General features: G+C 59.2%; 1 protein-coding gene across 1 annotated transcript in view; it reads right to left on the bottom strand.

Annotated features, from left to right (window-relative positions):
- FAM20C (FAM20C golgi associated secretory pathway kinase) overlaps positions 1 to 18,203 on the bottom strand; it is a 47,341-nt gene that overhangs the window by 16,441 nt on the left and 12,697 nt on the right. Inside the window, exon 3 of the mRNA XM_081791589.1 lies at positions 17,350 to 17,428. Coding sequence (XP_081647715.1) covers positions 17,350 to 17,428 — 79 coding nt within the window. The remainder of the gene's footprint in view (positions 1 to 17,349; positions 17,429 to 18,203) is intronic.

Below are 18,203 nucleotides of genomic sequence, written 5' to 3'. Positions count from 1 at the left end.
GGGGTCACTGCCCCCCCCCCCCCCCCCCCCCCGACACGGGGAGCAGTCAGAGCCTCAGAGCCCCACCCTGATGGGCCTCGAGGTCAGGGTGGGCCCCCCCACCCGGCCTCGGGCAGGGCTGAGCGGGCAGGGAAATGGAAAGGCCTATGGCTGACTTCCCTCGGAAAACAGCAGCTGAGGGATCGGGTGCAGTCAGTCCTTGGCATCAGCAACCGACGGTCAGGGCGGGAAGAAGGGCAGGGCCTGGTGCATTCAGGACGCCCGGATCCCGGGGAAGGGAACGGGCTGGTCCCAGGGCAGCCCCCGGGGGTACGCCGAGCACCCTGACACCTTTAAGCCCAAGCCGGCTAAACCGTGGCAAGGGGCTGCTCAGGACCAGTTTTTGGGGCTACACTTTCCCATTCCCTCTGTCCTTCCTCTCTGGAGCTGACCGCACCAAATCCCTTCCCGTAGAGGGACTTGCTTCCCTTAGCTCGGAAGGAAGCACAAGAAGAACTGATCATGCGCTTTATACTACAGTGAGAATGACTACTATGTTGGCCTCTCCCAGAAAGTCTGTGGTCCGAATCTCCGTACATGGCAAAAGGGACTTTGCAGTTATGATTCAGTTGGCGACCTTGAGACGGGGAGATTATTCTGTATGTCATCCCCAGGGTCCTTATGAGAGGGAGACAGAAGGAGATCTGACTGCAGAAGAGGCCTCGTGGCAGCTTCCAAGAGGGAGGCTCGGGGAGAGGATCTGTTTTCTCACCTCCTCCAGTTTCTGGGGGCCACCTGCGTTCCTCGGCAAGGAAACACGTTCTCTCCGAGGGCCTGTAGAAGGAACAGCCTGCGGGTCCGTTTTAGATTTCTGACCCCCAAACCGCGCGAGAACACGTTCGTGTTGCTTTAAGCCGCTAACTGCGAGGTCGTCTGCACCAGCTGCACAGGCAAGGAATATAGAACCTTTGGCAACACCAGAGTGGTAAGGGGGACACCGCGACGTAGCAGCTTTGGGAAGGCTGTGGCACGCGGCCTGCTTCCTCAGATCCGGTCCTGCCACCACGGCTCCGTTCATTAGGCTTTTAAGACCTGACGCAGAGCATTTTGAGAAGAAGGCCCCTCTGTTTTCACAGAAGCCAAAGAGGCAGAATCCGGTAAGAATCACACGAGCCTCCGAGGCTTTGGTCCCTGTCCCCCCTTCAATGACAAGGAAGTCCGAGGTCAGGGAACGGAAGAGGCATGTGCCGAATCACACGGCTAGAAACGGCAGGTCCTGGGTTCTCTTCAGGGGCCCCCAAAGTCAGACATGGCTCCAGCCGGCCCTGTACGTCTGTGTCTTCTCCCGGATCAGAACCACCTCTGGGGGCTAGGACACCCCACGGGCCTGGAGCTGAGTCAGGGCCAGGATCCCCGGGCGGGACTCCGGCAACCGCGACGACCACTGACGTCCTCCTCCGCACTTACGCCCCCTGACCCAGTTCCCACCGTCACTATTAACATCTCAGTGTTCCTTAAGTTGTGGGAAAACAGAAATCTTGTGCTTGGTTAAAAATACAGGAAATTGGCAGCTTTTAACCAAAGCCTGTGGGGGAAGAAAAGCCAACAGACACCCGGCTCTTACTATGAGCTGAGCATCTTGCTGGGCACTTTGCGGGGATTCACTCCCCACACCTTGACGACAGCCTGGGAAGGGCCCCCCTCCACAGCCAAGTGGCAGCCAGCCAGCCAGCCAGAGAGGTCTCAGCTGCCACAGGAAGGCCCTGTGCTCAGGTCCTCGGCCCTGCTTCAACCCAGCGCGCCTCCGATGCGCGAGGCTGGGTGAGGACTGGGCGGGGAAGCGTTCTCTCCGCTGACGCCCGAGGAAAACAGCTGGCGGAGAAGGGTCTGTCTGCCCGGACCCCCACCCACGCCGGGCTGCTGGGGAACAGGGGAGCCCGCAGCCCCCTCGGAGCAGTGTGGCAGGTGAGGCCGCTGGGAGGTGATGCCTCCGTGGTCCTTTCCACCCCTGCTGCCACGCTGCCGGGCTCACACAGAGGGGAGGAAGCATCCAGTCCCGCTCGGGGGAGCGAAACGCCTGCCAGGTCAGCAGGCTCCACGCGGCGAATACGGGGCCGAGGCCGGCCGAGTGGGGCGCGAGAGCCAGAATGGAACCGACAGCACCCTGTCAGGTCGGACTCCGCAGAAGGGGCGGCCGTGTGACCGCTCCGACCCCCTGGGGCCCAGATAGCCGTCACACAGCGGTTTCAGGCATCCTGGTCAGAGCTAAGGCCTCCCCCCACCCCAAGATCCCTGAGTGCAGGTGGGAAACCGAGGCCCAGAGACAGCCACATAAAAACCTTTCGTGTGTCAAGGAGAGGCGCGGCCACACCGCACGAGCCTGCTGGACGGGAGCAGAGGGAAGACGCCAGCTTGGAGGCCGTGGGAGGGGCCGCCAGGAGGCGCACCCACAGATGTCCCTGCACCCACCGTGTGGCTGGAGACCCGCTCGTCCCCGCCGCTGCATGCCCACAGCCTGCCAGGGCCGCCGGGCTCCCTGCTCGGCCTGTCGCGTGAACAGGCTGGTGACCTAGCCAATCCCGGGCTCTCCACCAACACCCTCACCGGCCGAGGATGTGCAGTGTGGCCGCCCGCACGGCTCCCTCTGGGACCTTGCGCCCGAGGGGATCCCACCCAGGGTGTGTGATCAGCACCACCTCGTGCCCCGAGGGCCCCCCGCGGCACTCCCAACGGACCCCGTATCACCATGCGGCCCTGCTGCCACCCCAGTACCACTTCTCACCATCTGTCCATCGTGCTGTGAACGGGCAGAACTTGGTGGAGTCTGTGTGTTGCTGCCACAGGCCCTTTGCACTTGCTCTTGTCCCCAGTGCTCTGGTCCTTGACCATCTTTACTTTTTTTTTTTTTTTTCAGAGGGAAAGAGAGTGCATGTACAAGTAGGGGAGGGGCGGGGGGGAGAGAGAATCCCAAGCAGGTTCCATGCCCAGCCAGACTCGGGGCTCGATCTCACAACCGTGAGGTCATGACCTGAGCTGAAATCAGGAGTTGGACGCTCAACCAACTGAGCCACCCAGGTGGCCCCACCGCTTCTTCTAACGAACAGACTCGGCCCCACTCACATGCCGAGGTAGGAGTTGGCCAGCTCCAGCCCGTGGGACAAATCAGCCTGTCACATGACCACGTACACAGTTTCACTAGGGCGGTCCCATCACTTTCTCTGGTTCCTCTTCCCTCTTACGAGGACACCTGAGGCTGCATTCAGGGCCTACCTGGCTAATCCAGGGTGACCCCCCCCCCCCCTCATCTCCAGGTCTCTGTGCCCGGGGGCTGATACCCTGGGGGCAGATGTCACAGAAGGGACGGGCCCTGGTTCCCATTTCCAGGATCACCTCAGGAGGCAAAACACCAGATAAGGTGAAGGCTTTCCCTTCTTCTAAACACACAGCGGGTCCCTGACTCACCAAATGAAGGCACAGAAGCAAAAATTAGCCTTTCTATCGTGGATAATCTTCCCATCACTCACACAGCAGAAAACAGCCACCTTGTCATTAAAGAGATATATTAAGCCGTTTAATATCAGGTTTTCGGATGGCAGAGGTTCTAGAAGGAGAGAGGAGGGCCTCTCCCTGGCAGCTGACTTCACCGTGACCTTTCAGCCCTATAACCCACTGTCAGTATTTCTTGCTACTTTGGGTAGCTGTCACCTGCCCTGGTGCCATGTGAGTGTGGGGGGCCTACTTGGTCAAACACGCCTGCCGGTCTTTAATGATGGATGTCTGACCCGTGTTGTTTGGGCTACAATGGCAAGTTCTAGGCCCTCAGTGGCTGCAGAGGGGACACGGCCCCCGGGGCTTGGCTGCCACCCCAGCCGGTGCCCACTAAGCCTGTCCCTGCTCACCACACCTGCAGGTGTGGACGCCAGAGAACCCTTGAGAGTGAGGGTGGCAGCAGGCCTGGGAAGACTGGGGAGGCAGACTTGTCATGGGGGGGAGGGGGGCCCTGCATAACGTGTGCCGAGCAGAAGACGTACTCAGGGGCCCTTAGCCCTGGAAAGCGTGCCTGTCCCACAAGAACCTGGAGGTGCGAAGGTTACAAGAGCTTCTAACCCAGACGTGAAGACAGGCCAGCGGACTGGCCTTTGCGGGGCCTGGCAGGGAGGGCGCTTGGGGTGCAGCGGGAGCGGGGCCGTGGGCCTGGCTGTGCCCTCTGCTGCTCAGTCACCCGGCTCTGGTCCCGTCTGGATATGAGACGGTTGGCCAAGTGCCCGGGTCTAGGGTGAGCGCGTCTCGGGAGGGACCTGTGCGGTCGTAGGACTTTCCCCAGGTGTGCGCGTCCTTGCGCAGTGAAACCTCTGTGGTTCGCCGTTCTTTTCAAGGTAACAGACGAGATGCCACTGTGTCCCGTCTCCTGAGTGGCCTGAACATTCAGCACCAACGGGACTGCTGTGATGTTGTTTTCTCTCCGGCCGGAAAAACAAACTACTCTAGATGGGGGGGGGGGGGGGGGGGGGGTGCTTGTATTCCAGCTCGTTGTCCAAGGCTTGTTTAAGGAGATCCAGAGTCTGACGAGAGAAGTGCTAGCCTCCGTTTCCTTCCCAGCACAAGGGAACGGAGGCCTGTTTTCCTTCCCTCCTGCTAGTCTCCCCTCTTCTGAGACCATTAGAGTCGCGGCCCACACGCTGACAGGCACCCCGGGACCGTGATAGCCAGAGAAAAGCACAAAAAGACACTCTCGATATTGCTGTTTGGGAGAACATTTTGGGGGAAAAAAGGACTTGCTTGTTTGCCTTCAGACAAAGGGGATAATCTTCCTCAGAACCCTCCAAGGACACGCACGCCACAGTGAGAGCCAGGTCCCCCACAGCGGCTCCCCCCACGGACCTCAGCTTCCCCACTGCACAGCGGGGGCAAAGCAGGCAAAACTCCCTGAAGGTTTTGCTCAGTTGTTCCCGTTTATTCCTTTTCCTGCCAGACTCTTGCAACCGTATCAGAATTGTTAACAATTTCCTTTCCTTTTTATTTTGCTAAGCAAAGGGATTCCGGGGTGCCAAGTAAAAGCAGGAGAAGACGGTTAACTTCTGTGGTCAACCTGAATTAATGCAGTCTTGGCTGGTGGTCAGTCAGTGGGGGGCTCGGGGGCAGCTGGGGTCGGTGAGGGAGAAAACCCTTCTCCGAGGCCCCACACAGTGCTCCCGGCCACAGACCCTGCAGGTCAGGAGCCCCACTTTGTCCCCAAGGGTGCCTGTCCTGCCGTGTCTTCTCGAGCTGATTGAGTCCAACGCGCTCTCAGTGTGGTGGAGCTCAGCGTGACCAGCTTCCTCGGATGGTGCTGCAGGGCAAGGAGCCCAGGGCAGACGCCGGCCGCTCTGGGCCACCGGGGTCGCAGCAGCTCGGCCTCCTGGGGGCTGGCAGGGCTGTCCAGAGATGCCTGGGAAGACCCAGGAGAGCCTCTCCAAAGCCAGGTTCAGGTGTTGCTTATTTGGTTTTCAGTTAATAGGGTCCATTTTTGTTCTGACTCTAAAAATAACCCACAAAGCTGGAGACGGCCCATGTGCCACACAGCAGGGGGCCTGTGAGGTTAATGGCCGTGTGACACGTGGAATCGGCTTGTCCCTCCCAGAGGCTCGGGAGGCACGCGGGCTGCGGGCTCGGGACACAGCCGAAGGCCCCCGGTGGGACGCAGCATCGCGGCCGAAGAACCCCACGTGCCCGACCCTGCCTGCAGGTCACTGCAGGGACCAGTGCACACCCCACCTTGTGGACCTCCCCTGCCCTGGGGTCTGGAGCACCTGGCCTCTGAGCCTCTGGGAGCCCTGTGTGCGCACCTGCAGCGGCCCGGACAGCCTGCTGGGGTCCTGCTCCTTCGAGCGGGCACCGTTGCGGCCCATCTGGCGACCCAGACACCAGGTGCTGCTCTGAACCCTCAGGAGCCCGCATGCCCCTGGCTGGTGGGTTACACACATTAAAGCCCCTCGGAGTCTGTCTGTTTAGTCACTCGTTCACTCTACTTCACTCACTCATTCTGTGCACCTACTATGTAGCTGGGGCTGCAGACACAGAGTTGAGGAAAATGACCTGGGGCGCGCCCCGTGGAGCTCCTAGTCTAGTGGGACAGCACATAACGGTTACACCCCAATCCCTGTCATTGTGACCGGTGAGCAGGTAGCAGTTAGATAGACGCCGATCCCCGGCACTGCGACGGGCCAGCAGGGAACGGTTAGACCCCGATCCCCGGCACTGTGACGGGCCAGCAGGGAACAGTTAGATAGGCCCCGATCCCTAGCACTGCAACGGGCCAGCAGGGAACAGTTAGATAGACCCCGATCCCTGGCACTGCGACGGGCCAGCAGGGAATGGTTAGACCCCGATCCCCGGCACTGTGACAGGCCAGCAGGGAACGGTTAGATAGACCCCGATCCCTGGTACTGTGACAGGCCAGTAGGTAACAGTTAGATAGACGCCGATCCCCGGCACTGCGATAGGCCAGCAGGGAACAGTTAGATAGACCCCGATCCCTGGCACTGCGACGGGCCAGCAGGGAACAGTTAGATAGACCCCGATCCCTGGCACTGCGACGGGCCAGCAGGGAACAGTTAGATAGACCCCATCCCTGGCACTGTGACAGGCCAGCAGGGAACAGTTAGACCCCAATCCCTGGCACTGTGACGGGCCAGCAGAGAACGGTTAGATAGACCCCGATCCCTGTCATTGTGACCGGTGAGCAGGTAACAGTTAGATAGATGCCGATCCCCGGCACTGCGACGGGCCAGCAGGGAACGGTTAGACCCCGATCCCCGGCACTGCAACGGGCCAGCAGGGAACAGTTAGATAGACCCCGATCCCCGGCACTGCGACGGGCCAGCAGGGAACGGTTAGACCCCGATCCCCGGCACTGCGACGGGCCAGCAGGGAACGGTTAGATAGACCCCGATCCCTGGCACTGCGACGGGCCAGCAGGGAATGGTTAGACCCCGATCCCCGGCACTGTGACAGGCCAGTAGGGAACGGTTAGATAGACCCCGATCCCTGGTACTGTGACAGGCCAGTAGGTAACAGTTAGATAGACGCCGATCCCCGGCACTGCGATAGGCCAGCAGGGAACAGTTAGATAGACCCCGATCCCTGGCACTGCGACGGGCCAGCAGGGAACAGTTAGATAGACCCCGATCCCTGGCACTGCGACGGGCCAGCAGGGAACAGTTAGATGGACCCCGATCCCTGGCACTGCGACAGGCCAGCAGGGAACGGTTAGACCCCGATCCCCGGCACTGTGACAGGCCAGCAGGGAATGGTTAGATAGACCCCGATCCCTGGTACCGCGACGGGCAAGCCGCGGATGTTTGTGTGGCTTTGGGAGGAGGGGTACTTGGAAGGGTGAGTCCTCAGCGGGCTCGTCCTCCTGACAACGAGACGCTCGTTAGTTCTCCCACCTGATGGCTGAGCCCCTCAGTGTCAGTATGCCGTGCAGTCTATGTGGGAGCCTGGTCGCTGCTCCAGTAGGAGCTGACAGCCCGCAACCAGCCAGAGAGGAGCGGGTCCCACGCCCGCTGAGCTCTGATGGGGGGACCGTGCTGGTCCTGACTCCCCATGTGCCCACTTGCATGCGTGCACACACACACGTACACATGCACACCTGGGGGGAGGCCGATGCCGTCAGCAGGCTGCTCTGGGGACGTCCAGCAGTGCGCGGCTGGGACCCTCGCCTCCCTCCTTCCTCACTGCCAGGACCCTAGACCCCGCTGCCCCGTGCTCTCAGGGACGTCCTCCACACCTGCCCACATTGGTCTGGGAGCTTCCTCAGAAGGGGATCAGATTGTAGCCCCCATCACAGCACATCCACTGAAGTCCCGGCCCCGGTGCCCAGAGTCCCCCCCACACACCCCGGGTCCCAGCCACCCCGAATCGTCCTTCCGCGGTGCCTCTGTTGGCCAACGCCTTCTCGTCTGCTGAAGCTCAGATCACAAGATCTGCCCCATCCCCAGCCGTGTGGAGAAGGCTGCTCCTGGCTAAGCCCCGTGATGCACCTGCCCCGCTGCCCGTGGGCTCTTCTCCTGTCCCGCTTCCCCCGCTGTGGCACTCAGGGAGCCCCACGGGAAATGAGCTGACCGCCGTAAAACCTCGCTTTCTTGTCGGGGTGCTCTTGAGGGTCGGCAGGGAGCCCCGGTGCCCTGAGGCAGCACCACACTACCCTGGTGCGCAAAGCCGCACTCGGCTCCTGTCACAGGGAGGCCAGCAGGGCGTGCCTGGTCGGGTCTTCAGCCTACCCTGCCCTTCCCTGGCCTCTCCATACCTGTGTGGGCCACCGGCCTCAGACGGGAACCACAGGTGACCCGTTGCTAGAATGTTCTGTCCTAGACCTTCACGTGTCTGGTGCTCACCTTACGGCTTACACACCCCTACTGCCACGTGGCCCGGAGCCGCACCCGCATGCGGGCGACGCTCTGCCAGTTCCCCGGGGGGAGGAACCTACACACAGCAGGGGAGAGGCCTGTCGCCAAATCATCTCTGCCGCGTTGCTCAGCGGGAACCCTCTCGGGACCATGTGGCCTCTGAAATGTTCGTGTCCTCCCCGCTAGAACTTAGGCTCCCTGCCAGGCTGGACCTTATTGCTCTTGTTCAGGGCCCTAAAGTAGGCACCAAGTAGTAAGTCGGCCATAAGCCAGGCCAGTGGGGGTGCAGAACAAGGATGGGCCCAATCACCAGGACTCATAAGGGGTCTACAGCAGAGACAGGGGCTCTAGCAGCTTCTGGGGGGGGTGGGTCACGGTCTGACCCGTGAAGCTGGCTGGGCTGCCCACGGGGGAGGGTGCTGGCGCTCCTGGAAGCCAGTCAGGAGGAGGGTGGGAAGCGGGCTCGCAGATTGGCCCACGCTAAGCACAGACACAAAGCGGTCCTTGTTCACCTCCGGTCAGGCCCAGGCCTCTGCTGGCTCCACACCCAGTGGCTGGCTATTGGGCAATCAGTTTGCCTTAGGGGCCTGGGTCAGGGCACCGGTGGAAAGAAAATATGAATTATTTATCAAGAGAATGACAAATCCTTGGAAACTCTGCTAAGTGCCCGCTCACTGGTCCTCAGAATCTTTTTATTTCCCCAAGCCTTAGTATGTAAGGCAGTGCCTCGAAGTCCTTCTGCACCCAAGAAGAACTCCTATTCATCCTGCAAAACCCAGCTCGAAGGTCTTCTCCCAAGGTTGTTTGGCAGCCAAGACTCCTCCTTTCTTGCCCTCCCACCTTGTACGGCCTCGCCAGTGGTCCTGCGTGAGTCTGTGCCTAGGTCTGTCCATAAGCCAATCTGAGCTCTCACCCCTGGGAACTGTTCTGGCCCCGTGCCAGGCGCCCAGCACAGTGAGCACAGGACGGGACAAGACCACAGGTTCTCCTAGGATCAGTGAATCATTCTCAGGAGCATCTGTTTTCAGAACTGCACCTGCTGTTCACACAGCCCCGTGCCCGCCGCCGGGTCTCTGGGCTTTGACTGTGTTGGATGCCAGCAGTGTCTCACCTGCCCACCAGAGCCTTCCCAGGTCACCTCTGGGCCTCAGGACAGCAGCGTGCGTGGAGGAAGCCTGTGGCCCGAGTAGGGTCAGCCTCGGCACTGCCCGGTGGGGACCACGGACAGCCTACCGCAGCCTCCCTGCCCGCGCAGGCCTGTGGGACGGGGGGAAGCCAGCAGCTCCCAGCTGCCTCTCTGCATCAGGCAGCCGCCACACGGACATCACTTCAGGAATTCCTGCCCCACAGCGGCCCCAAGGCAGGGCACCCCTGCCAGCTGAGGAGCTCAGGCTCTCCGGGGGCCTCACCCCACATCCAGACGGGGGCCCAGTGAGGGCCAGGGGCTGCTCAGGGCCTACCCAGAGTTCAGGAAAATGTCCCTGAGGCGGGTGCCTGTCTGGGAGTTTGGCCCCTGGTCAGACACTGGTCATGTGGGGGGCCTGCAGGTTAATGGGGGGTGATGGTCGCTCAGTGGTCTCCAGCGTGTGGCTCCCTGCGTGGCCCCACAGCCTCTTGGGCCCTCAGCTCGTGGGGGAGGCAGCTGCCCTGCGCCCAGGGCAGGGCCAAGGTCACGGGGAGCGGGCCTTCAGACCAAGGTCGTAATCACAGAGGGGACTCTGCTCGCCTGCTGGTGCCTCCTGCTCTCAGGATACACTCTGCCTGGTGGACCACGCTTGGTCAGAGCGGGAGGGAGGCTCGGGGCTCTGCGTGTAGAGATACTGCCTCAGCCGGAACATTCTTGTGCAGCTGCCTCCGTGCATACATCTCGACTGCTCGGAATTCCTGGGCCTCAAACAGCCGTTTGAGGATGGTTTCTCTGGGTTACACACACACACGCACGTACACGTTTCCATTCTTTGCAGAGACAAACAGATGGCCAGTTTGCAAGCCCTGCAGCACCCACAGGACACACGGTTGAGGCCTCCAGCCACTGGGCCAAGGCTTGGCCGTGCAGAGAACAGGTAACTCAAGGCGGACAAGACATCTGGACTGGAGGCCCTTCCCTGTGCCCCATAAACACAGATAAACAGCAAACAGGAGACGAATCGGAGTATTTAGGCCTCTTCCCCATGTGCGGTGCCTCCGGAAATCTGCCGGCTGGGAGACGTAGCAGACCCCAGCCCCAGCAAGGTGGGTCCCACCACAGCCCTGCCTCAGCCTGATGACGCTTGAAGGGCCGGGACCTGGCATCCGGGAGCCTGGACCACAGCCCTGGCCGGCTGCCCTCCCCCCGTTGATATTTAAACCCTCTGGATCCTCAGTTTCCTCCTCGAGGGGGAGTTGGCAATACAAATAAAGCCTACTTCTGTGGTTGGAAAGGCCAGAGGACTTGGTGCGAGTGACAAAGCTGTCAGCTATCCAACACCTGCTCCTTCACTGGCCAGAGCAGCGACCGAACAACCCTGATAGACGTGCAAAGAGGAGGAAGTCCGAGGGTCAGAACCCACACGGCAGCCTTGGACACAGGTTCTTTCTGCATCCACGTGGAGACACGAAAGCGAAGGGGGAAGAGAAGCAGGTGCGTGCTCCCCCAGCACAGGGGCGGTCACCACCGACGGGTGTCACAGAGCTGTGCGCACACAGTTGGCCCCGATGCCATCCATTGATTCTCCCAAACCCAGGGAGCCTCCTGCCCTCCTAGGCAAGGGGAGCAGGGACCCGAGGCCCAGACCTTGGGATCAACACGTTCACTGCCTGTGACCTCTCCGGGTCGTGTGGACAACCTCTCGCCTGCCCGTTAGTCCCCAGCACAGCCCCCACAGCGAGCAGAGACATCAGTGTCCAGCCCAGGCACCAGGCTCCACCCTGGGAACCTCGCCCTGGGTTATAGACCGCTGTGTGGCCTCCGGATGGCTCTGGCAGGACCTCTTACAGCCAAACACAGCCCCACCCTGTGACCAAGCACTTCATTCTGTACCCCCAAAACAGGGTCCTCCGAAAACAAGCATGGGCACAGCAGCATAGGGTTCCATGCACAGAAGGACAAGGGATGGCTGTCTATGTGCAGGAACTGGGTTTTACAAACACTTACAATATTTGCTCTTGGTCTAATCTAATCTGTCAACACATAGAAAATGAGGTCCCAAGATACTTGGAGGGCAAATTCACGAACAGTGAGGATGAAGACTTTAGTACCCTTGTCAACCACGGCACTGAGAAGGGTGTTGTTGGTGAACAAGGAGACTGTGCTTATCTGGGCGCCCAAACGGGTTGGACTGTGCCCCAAAAAGATATGTTGAAGTCCTAACCCTGAAACCTGAGAACCTCCCACGTTCTGGCCCTGGGACCCGTGAACCTCCCGCGTTCTGGCCCTGGGACCCGTGAACCTCCCGCGTCCTGGCCCTGGGACCCGCAAATGTTCTGAGTCCTGGCCCTGGGACCCGCGAACCTCCCGCGTCCTGGCCCCGGGACCCGCGAACCTCCGGCGTCCTGGCCCTGGGACCCGTGAACCTCCCGCGTCCTGACCCTGGGACCCGCGAACCTCCCGCATATTGACCTTGGGACCCACGAACATACTAGTCCTGACCCTGGGACCCGTGAACCTCCCGCATATTGACCTTGGGACCCACGAACATACTAGTCCTGACCCTGGGACCCGTGAACCTCCCGCATCCTGGCCCTGGGACCTGCAAATGTTCTGAGTCCTGACCCTGGGATCCACGAACCTGACCTTACTTGGAAGTAGGGACTCTGCGGACGTGATGGTTAATATGAGGTCACGCCGGAGCAGGGTGGGCCACAGAGGAGGTCCCTTCTGAAAGCCCTCCAGCCGCCTGCCCTGCACTAGCCAGCCCCGGTCACACTCAAAGGTGAGGGGAGCTTGTCTGCCCCCGTCTGCCGCCGTCTGCCCATCTGATTCGCTTTGTGCCCAGGCACCACCCGTGAGCCAGGCCCCCATCCTGGGGCCGCACTGCCGGAGCACTCTGCTCTCTGTCCCATCTGAGTGGCGGGACGGCGGAGTCCGCACAGAGTGTGGGTCTGAGGCACGAGGCCAGGCCCAGAGGCTCGGTGGGCATGTGTGGGATGGCTGTGAATGTTTGTGCTGGGGGGTGGTCACAGCCCGTGTCACGGGCCTGCCCGGAAGGCTCCTTTTCGAGAGGCAGGTTGAAGTTCGTCGCCACGAGCCACACTCTCTGGAACGTCCAACTGAGTCCACCCACTGTGGCCAAGCCACCGGCTTCTTGCAGCCGCCTGTGGGGCACATGGTGCCCGTGGCCACGCCTGCTTGCTCTGTGGACACACCGGCCTCGCAGACCTCAGCCCCACACCTCCCCGCTGACGTAGCGTATGTGTTGTTCCCACGTTCACCCGTAAATGCTACGCTGAAAGCACAGCCACAGCCTCCACCAAGTAGACAAACCCAACACCCTCAGAACACAAGCCTTGGGCTGCGGGGGCACCTGGGGGGCTCAGTCCATCAGTCGTCCGACTCCTGCTTTTGGCTCAGGTCATGACCTCACGGTTTGTGAGTTTGAGCCGCGTGCCTGTCTCTGTGCTGACCGTGGGGAGCCTGCTTGGGATTCTCTCTCCTTCTGTCTGCTCCTCCCTAGCGCGTGCGCTCTCTCTCTCAAAACGATAAATAAACTGAAAAACGAAAACAAACGTTTCCTTTGTGCTTCAAAGGACACCACACACGTGATGAGGGTCTTGTGCTCAAAATACATACAGAATGCTTACAACTTCCTAATGAAGAGACACCCCCCCGGAAAATGGCAGATTTGCGTAGACATTCCTCCAGAAAAGATACACAAATGGCCAACAAGGACGTGTCGAGATGCTCAACATCATTAGTCATCAGGAAAATGCGGGGCTAAACCGCCAGGAGACAGACACCACACCGCAGGGGGGCCGGGATCTAAGAGACAGATAATAACAGCCACTGGCCAGGATGCAGGGTTGCCGCGGATATAAGGGGGGCGGCTCCCGTGGGAAACAGTCTGGCAGTCTCTCCAACAGGTCAGTTCAGTTGTTAGAAGATCCGGCAACTCCGCTCCTACGTGTGGACCCAAGAGACACGAAAACACATGTCCGTGCAAAAATCTGTCCGTGAGTATTCATGGCGGCAATATTCACAACGACCCCAAACTGCAACTAGCCCCGATGCCATTAACAGGTGGAAGTACGAATAAAATGTGGCCTAGCCCCACGATGCAGTATCGTTCGGCCCAGAAAGGAGCGGGGCGCTGGCACCTGCCACAGTATGGGTCATCCCGGAGGACGCGGTGCTCGGCGAAAGAAGCTGGTCACGTTTATGTGTGATTCTACTGGGAGGAAACTCCAGAATTGGTAAATCCCGGAGACCGAAGATGGATTGGTGGCGTCTGGGCCTACAGGGTGGGCGAGGGGGACCCGGGGATTGACGGCAACACTGCATGGGGTTCTTCCTAGAGTCACCAAAAGGTTCCGAAGTGGATTGTGGTGATGGATGCTCATTTCTGTGAATGCAGTAAAAGCTGCTGAGTCGTAGGCTTTAAGTGAGTGAACTGTACAATGCGTGAATTACATCTTGCCCCTAACTTGTTAGAAACCTTACTTTAACCCTAAAGCAAGAATGTCCAGAAACTCGTGAGCTAATGTGCTAGGGGTGTGTTTTTCAGTGACTTTTAAAAATGTGTAATGCTAAACTTTAAGTGGTCATCCCCATGCACAGAAACCACACTTTGCAGGACCCCCAGTCTCCACCCCCATCTCACCAGCCACCCTCTTCTAGAGCCTCATAACTTATATCCTTCAAGATCTTGGAGGAAAAGTACTCCCATATAATTAATTCATAATATTGTACCGACAACTTACAAAACTTTCAGGAGTTCAGAGAAGAAAGTTTTTCTTAAAAAGAACTATTAATCATGGATTTTAGTTTTTTAATGCTACGGTCAGAAACCACAGCTGTTTTCATATTCAGACCACAGCCACTGGGGACAGGAATGGCGTGTGCAGCCTCCTGGGGTCCTGGGCCTGGGCCCCAGGTCCTCAGGGGAGTGGAGGCTGCTGGCAACAGGACCACAGTCAATGCCAGGCTCAGGGCACGGTCAGCGGAGGGGAGTCCGGATGCCAGGAAATGCCTGGATACGACCCAGCAGAGCAGCAAGAGGATGGGACGAGAGGGGGGCAACACCATCAGCTTGTAACCCCTGCCCTGTGCCCACCGTGCCCGGCCAGTCCTCTGCCTAGGACCACGCTGTGTGCAGGGGAAGGGGCCTGGCTCACCTCAGGATGCCCACCATGGCTCTGGCAGTCTAGCTGGCAGGTCATGGGCATACACTCTCCCTTTCTGGCCTCATTTTCCCCAGTTGCCTAGAGATTCTCAACCCTGTTTCCATGGCTTCAGCCTGGCCTCAACATCCCCACTGGCCTTTGCTGAGCACTGGTAGAAACCCTGTCCCAGATGGTCCATGTGTGGCCTCAGCCTTCAGATGCCAAACAGGTAGGACGAGACATCCCTCCTGTTATAAACGGGCTGGGTGCTGAGAATTCAGGAGAAAAGGGGCAGACGTGAGCTATGTGAGCTTTCCGGGGACCCATGAGCCTGGCTGTCCTACCCTGCCAGACCGCTATATTCCTCCATGATCATGGAGGTGATGGTGGCCACCATGGAGGAGGAACCCCGGGGGAGGCTGGGAAGGAGTGGCTTGGGGAGGCCATAGTGGAGGCCAGAAGGGGGTGAAGTTAGGGGAGGGGAGACCTGGAAGAGGAGGAGGCTGGGCTGGGGCAGGGCCAGGGGAGGCCAGGAGAGGCCAGAGAAGGGAAGGCTAGGAGGAGGGGAAGCCCAGGGGAGAGGGAGGCCGGGGTGGGGGCGGAGGCCAGGCTCCCTGGACTTGTGGCTCGACCTCAGGCAGTCTATACGACTTCTCCAAGTCCTGGTTCCCTCATCTTTATGTGGCAGAACAACAGCAAGAATAATACTACTTCCTGTAACTCTCAGAGGCATTTTGAAGACACAACAACAAATGTGTGACCCCGTGGCACAGAGCCTGGCCCAGGAAGTGCCAGGACGGCAGTGCCTGCACAGAGCAGCCACTCAGGCAATGCCACCAATGCTGCTGTGTTTCCGCCCACACTGGGCGTCCTGACCGCAGGCATTCGCACAGGTCACTCCGTGGAGGGACAGGAAGGGCACCGTTGTGACATTAAGGGACCTAGAAGTAGCCATTCTACTTCAGCTCCCTGTGAGAGGCTGCGACCTCTCAACTGGTTCCCCTCGGCAGAGGGGCTGAAACCGAGAAGAAGCCCAAGGAGGGTGGAAAGTTTCACAAGGAACCCATGCCTGCTCCAGGCCTCATCTCCTCCCCGAATGTTCCACGAGAAGCCCATACCCACTCCAGGCCTCAGTCCCCTCCAGAATGTTCCACGAGGAGCCCGTGCCTGCCCCCAGGCTGCATACCCTCTCGCTGTCTCACCCCAGTCATCCCTCGTGAGTCGGGGATACATGAACCATGCTGGTTGTCCACACACCTGCCTCCAGCCGTCCTCCTGAGACAGCCAAGCCCGTTAATGGCTCCCTCTTCTATACGATTCTCCTGACGGAGGTGCGAACTTCCCTTCCTGCAGCCACAGGGAAGGAGGTGCTGTGCTCACGGACCCTCGACACAGCCAGGGGTGGCATCAGCACTCCCCAGCATGGGGCATGCCCGCTGTATCCCGGCAGCCCCAGGCCTTCGCCCTCCCCTGGTGCCTTCGTCTTGCCTGTGTGAATAAGGTCCCACCTGCTCCAGGCAGCCCCGGACCACAGACAGGCCAAGCGGATCCTCGGGGAAGCCCCCAGCAGGACATCTGGCCCAAGGAATGACAGCAAGAGTCCCAGAAGCACCCTGACACAAAATCATACCTTCGGTCACAAGTTACACACTAGCAGCTCTATTTTCTTTGGCCCGAAAGGTATTTGGAACGCTTCTCAATTAGTTACCATCATTCTCAACGTTTGGAAATTAAGCAGAAGAGATGTTCCAGCTTATTCCGAAAATCGTGTATCAGGACAAATGGCCACGATCTGGTGAACAAAAGACAGCTTCCCTTCGTCCCACCACCCCCCAGAGCGGCAGGCTCACACAACTTGCACGGTCCTTGTGGGCACTCGGGTGCAACAAACCCTTGCCGGTGCAAAAACAGCCTTGTTGGGGTAACGGAAGATGGCAGAGCAGCCTGGGACCACATGGATCACCGGAGCGGACATCAAAACCACGATGCTCCTTGTGAATTTTCCGGGGATGGCCTGGATGTCAAATATCCCTTCTCCACCATTCCCACAAATTTTCGTGTGCCAACGAGTACCCTAATGTTTATTTTGGTAGCATGGTTTCTGCTTTATTTGGAGCAGGAAACTACAGGTGAGGGGTCGATCCAGCCCCCTGTTAGTTTTATAAATAAAGCTTTATTGGCACACAGCCACGTTCTGTTTACTTACACGTTGTTTGGCCGCTTTGGGGCTAGGACAGCAGAGTCGATTAGTGGACACACAGACCATACAGCCTGCAAAACCTAAACTATCTATTGGCTGGCCCTTTATAAAAAAGTTTGCTGACCCCCAAGGCAGGCAGGAGAGGCAAAAGTCACCTCCTTTAGGGGCATTCTTTGCTGTCCATATTCGGGCTCCTTGTTTAAAACACTTATGCTCCCTGGGGTAGAAATGATCTGCCAGTGGATGAAGGTGGAGAGAGGCAGGACTGGGGAGGCCAGGAAGGGGAGCGGGTAAGGGTACCGGACCCTTGTGCTGCCCGCTTGCCTTGATGGGGAGAAAGCCCCGAGCAGTCACCCCTAGTTCACCCGAAACACCTCTGGGAGGAAACACTGCATTTTCCACTAGAAACTTGGTGCCTGCGTGTTCCAGCACAGACCGTCCCCACACCTGGCACCCTAGCCCCAACCAGCCCCCAGTACTTACTTCATGGGTTTGAACAGTGCTTGCCCATAATTCTGGAATGTCATGATGAGCTTGAGCTGCGTGCCCCCCGACTTCATGGCTGCAGGAGAGAGGGAAAGAGACACGGGGTCACTTGCTGCCCTCAGCTCGTCCCTCTGTGGGTAAGTGAGCAGCTCCCACCCTGGTCCCGAGGCTCCGCCTGGGCCTCTGGATGTGGTTGCGGGCTCCATCTGTCTGGGAGGTCTGGGGTTTCCTGCACTGACAGTGATACACATCCCAACTTGATATTTAGGTGCTGGGTCTGTGGGGGGCGGGGGGGTGGGTGGAATCTCCCAGGCAGTCTGACCCATAGACAAAGGGAATGGCTTCTAGAAAGGATGGCCAGCCACGCCTCCCTCCCCCAGACACCTGCACGACCTCATCACACACCCACCCACCCACACCTACACACCACTGCTTGCCCCGTCTAAGTTTCTGGGGTTCTGTTGGAAGCCTGAGCAGGGTTAGTCTGAGACCCTGAAGACCCCTTGGCTGGAAGCAGCTCATTCATTATAAGGGCCTTCTGGGGGGCTCCCGATGGACATGGCTCCAGAAGCATCATTATGGTTTCCCAGATGCTGCACCAGCTCAGAAGTCTAAAGAATCCTTGAAAAGACCCACTCTTCCCCAGACTGCGGTTCTCTCTTATGAATGGGGCTAAAGGAAGGGAAATAGGGGTTTCCATAAGATGTGGGGTAGGAGGCTGGGCTTGGCCTGTGGCCACCTCAGGAGCTGGGTGGGCTGGCCCACCCCATCATCTATGTGGCAAGGGCCAGACCACGTGAAACAGGTCACACCGAGGGCCTCCTGTATCCGTACCAGGCACCAGCTCTGCT

Source organism: Panthera onca, chromosome E3, assembly GCF_046562875.1.
Source record: "Panthera onca isolate mPanOnc1 chromosome E3, mPanOnc1 haplotype 2, whole genome shotgun sequence".
Taxonomy (NCBI): Eukaryota; Metazoa; Chordata; class Mammalia; order Carnivora; family Felidae; genus Panthera; species Panthera onca.
The sequence above is the reverse complement of the archived record's forward strand: the minus strand, read 5'-3'. Positions and strand labels throughout refer to the sequence as shown.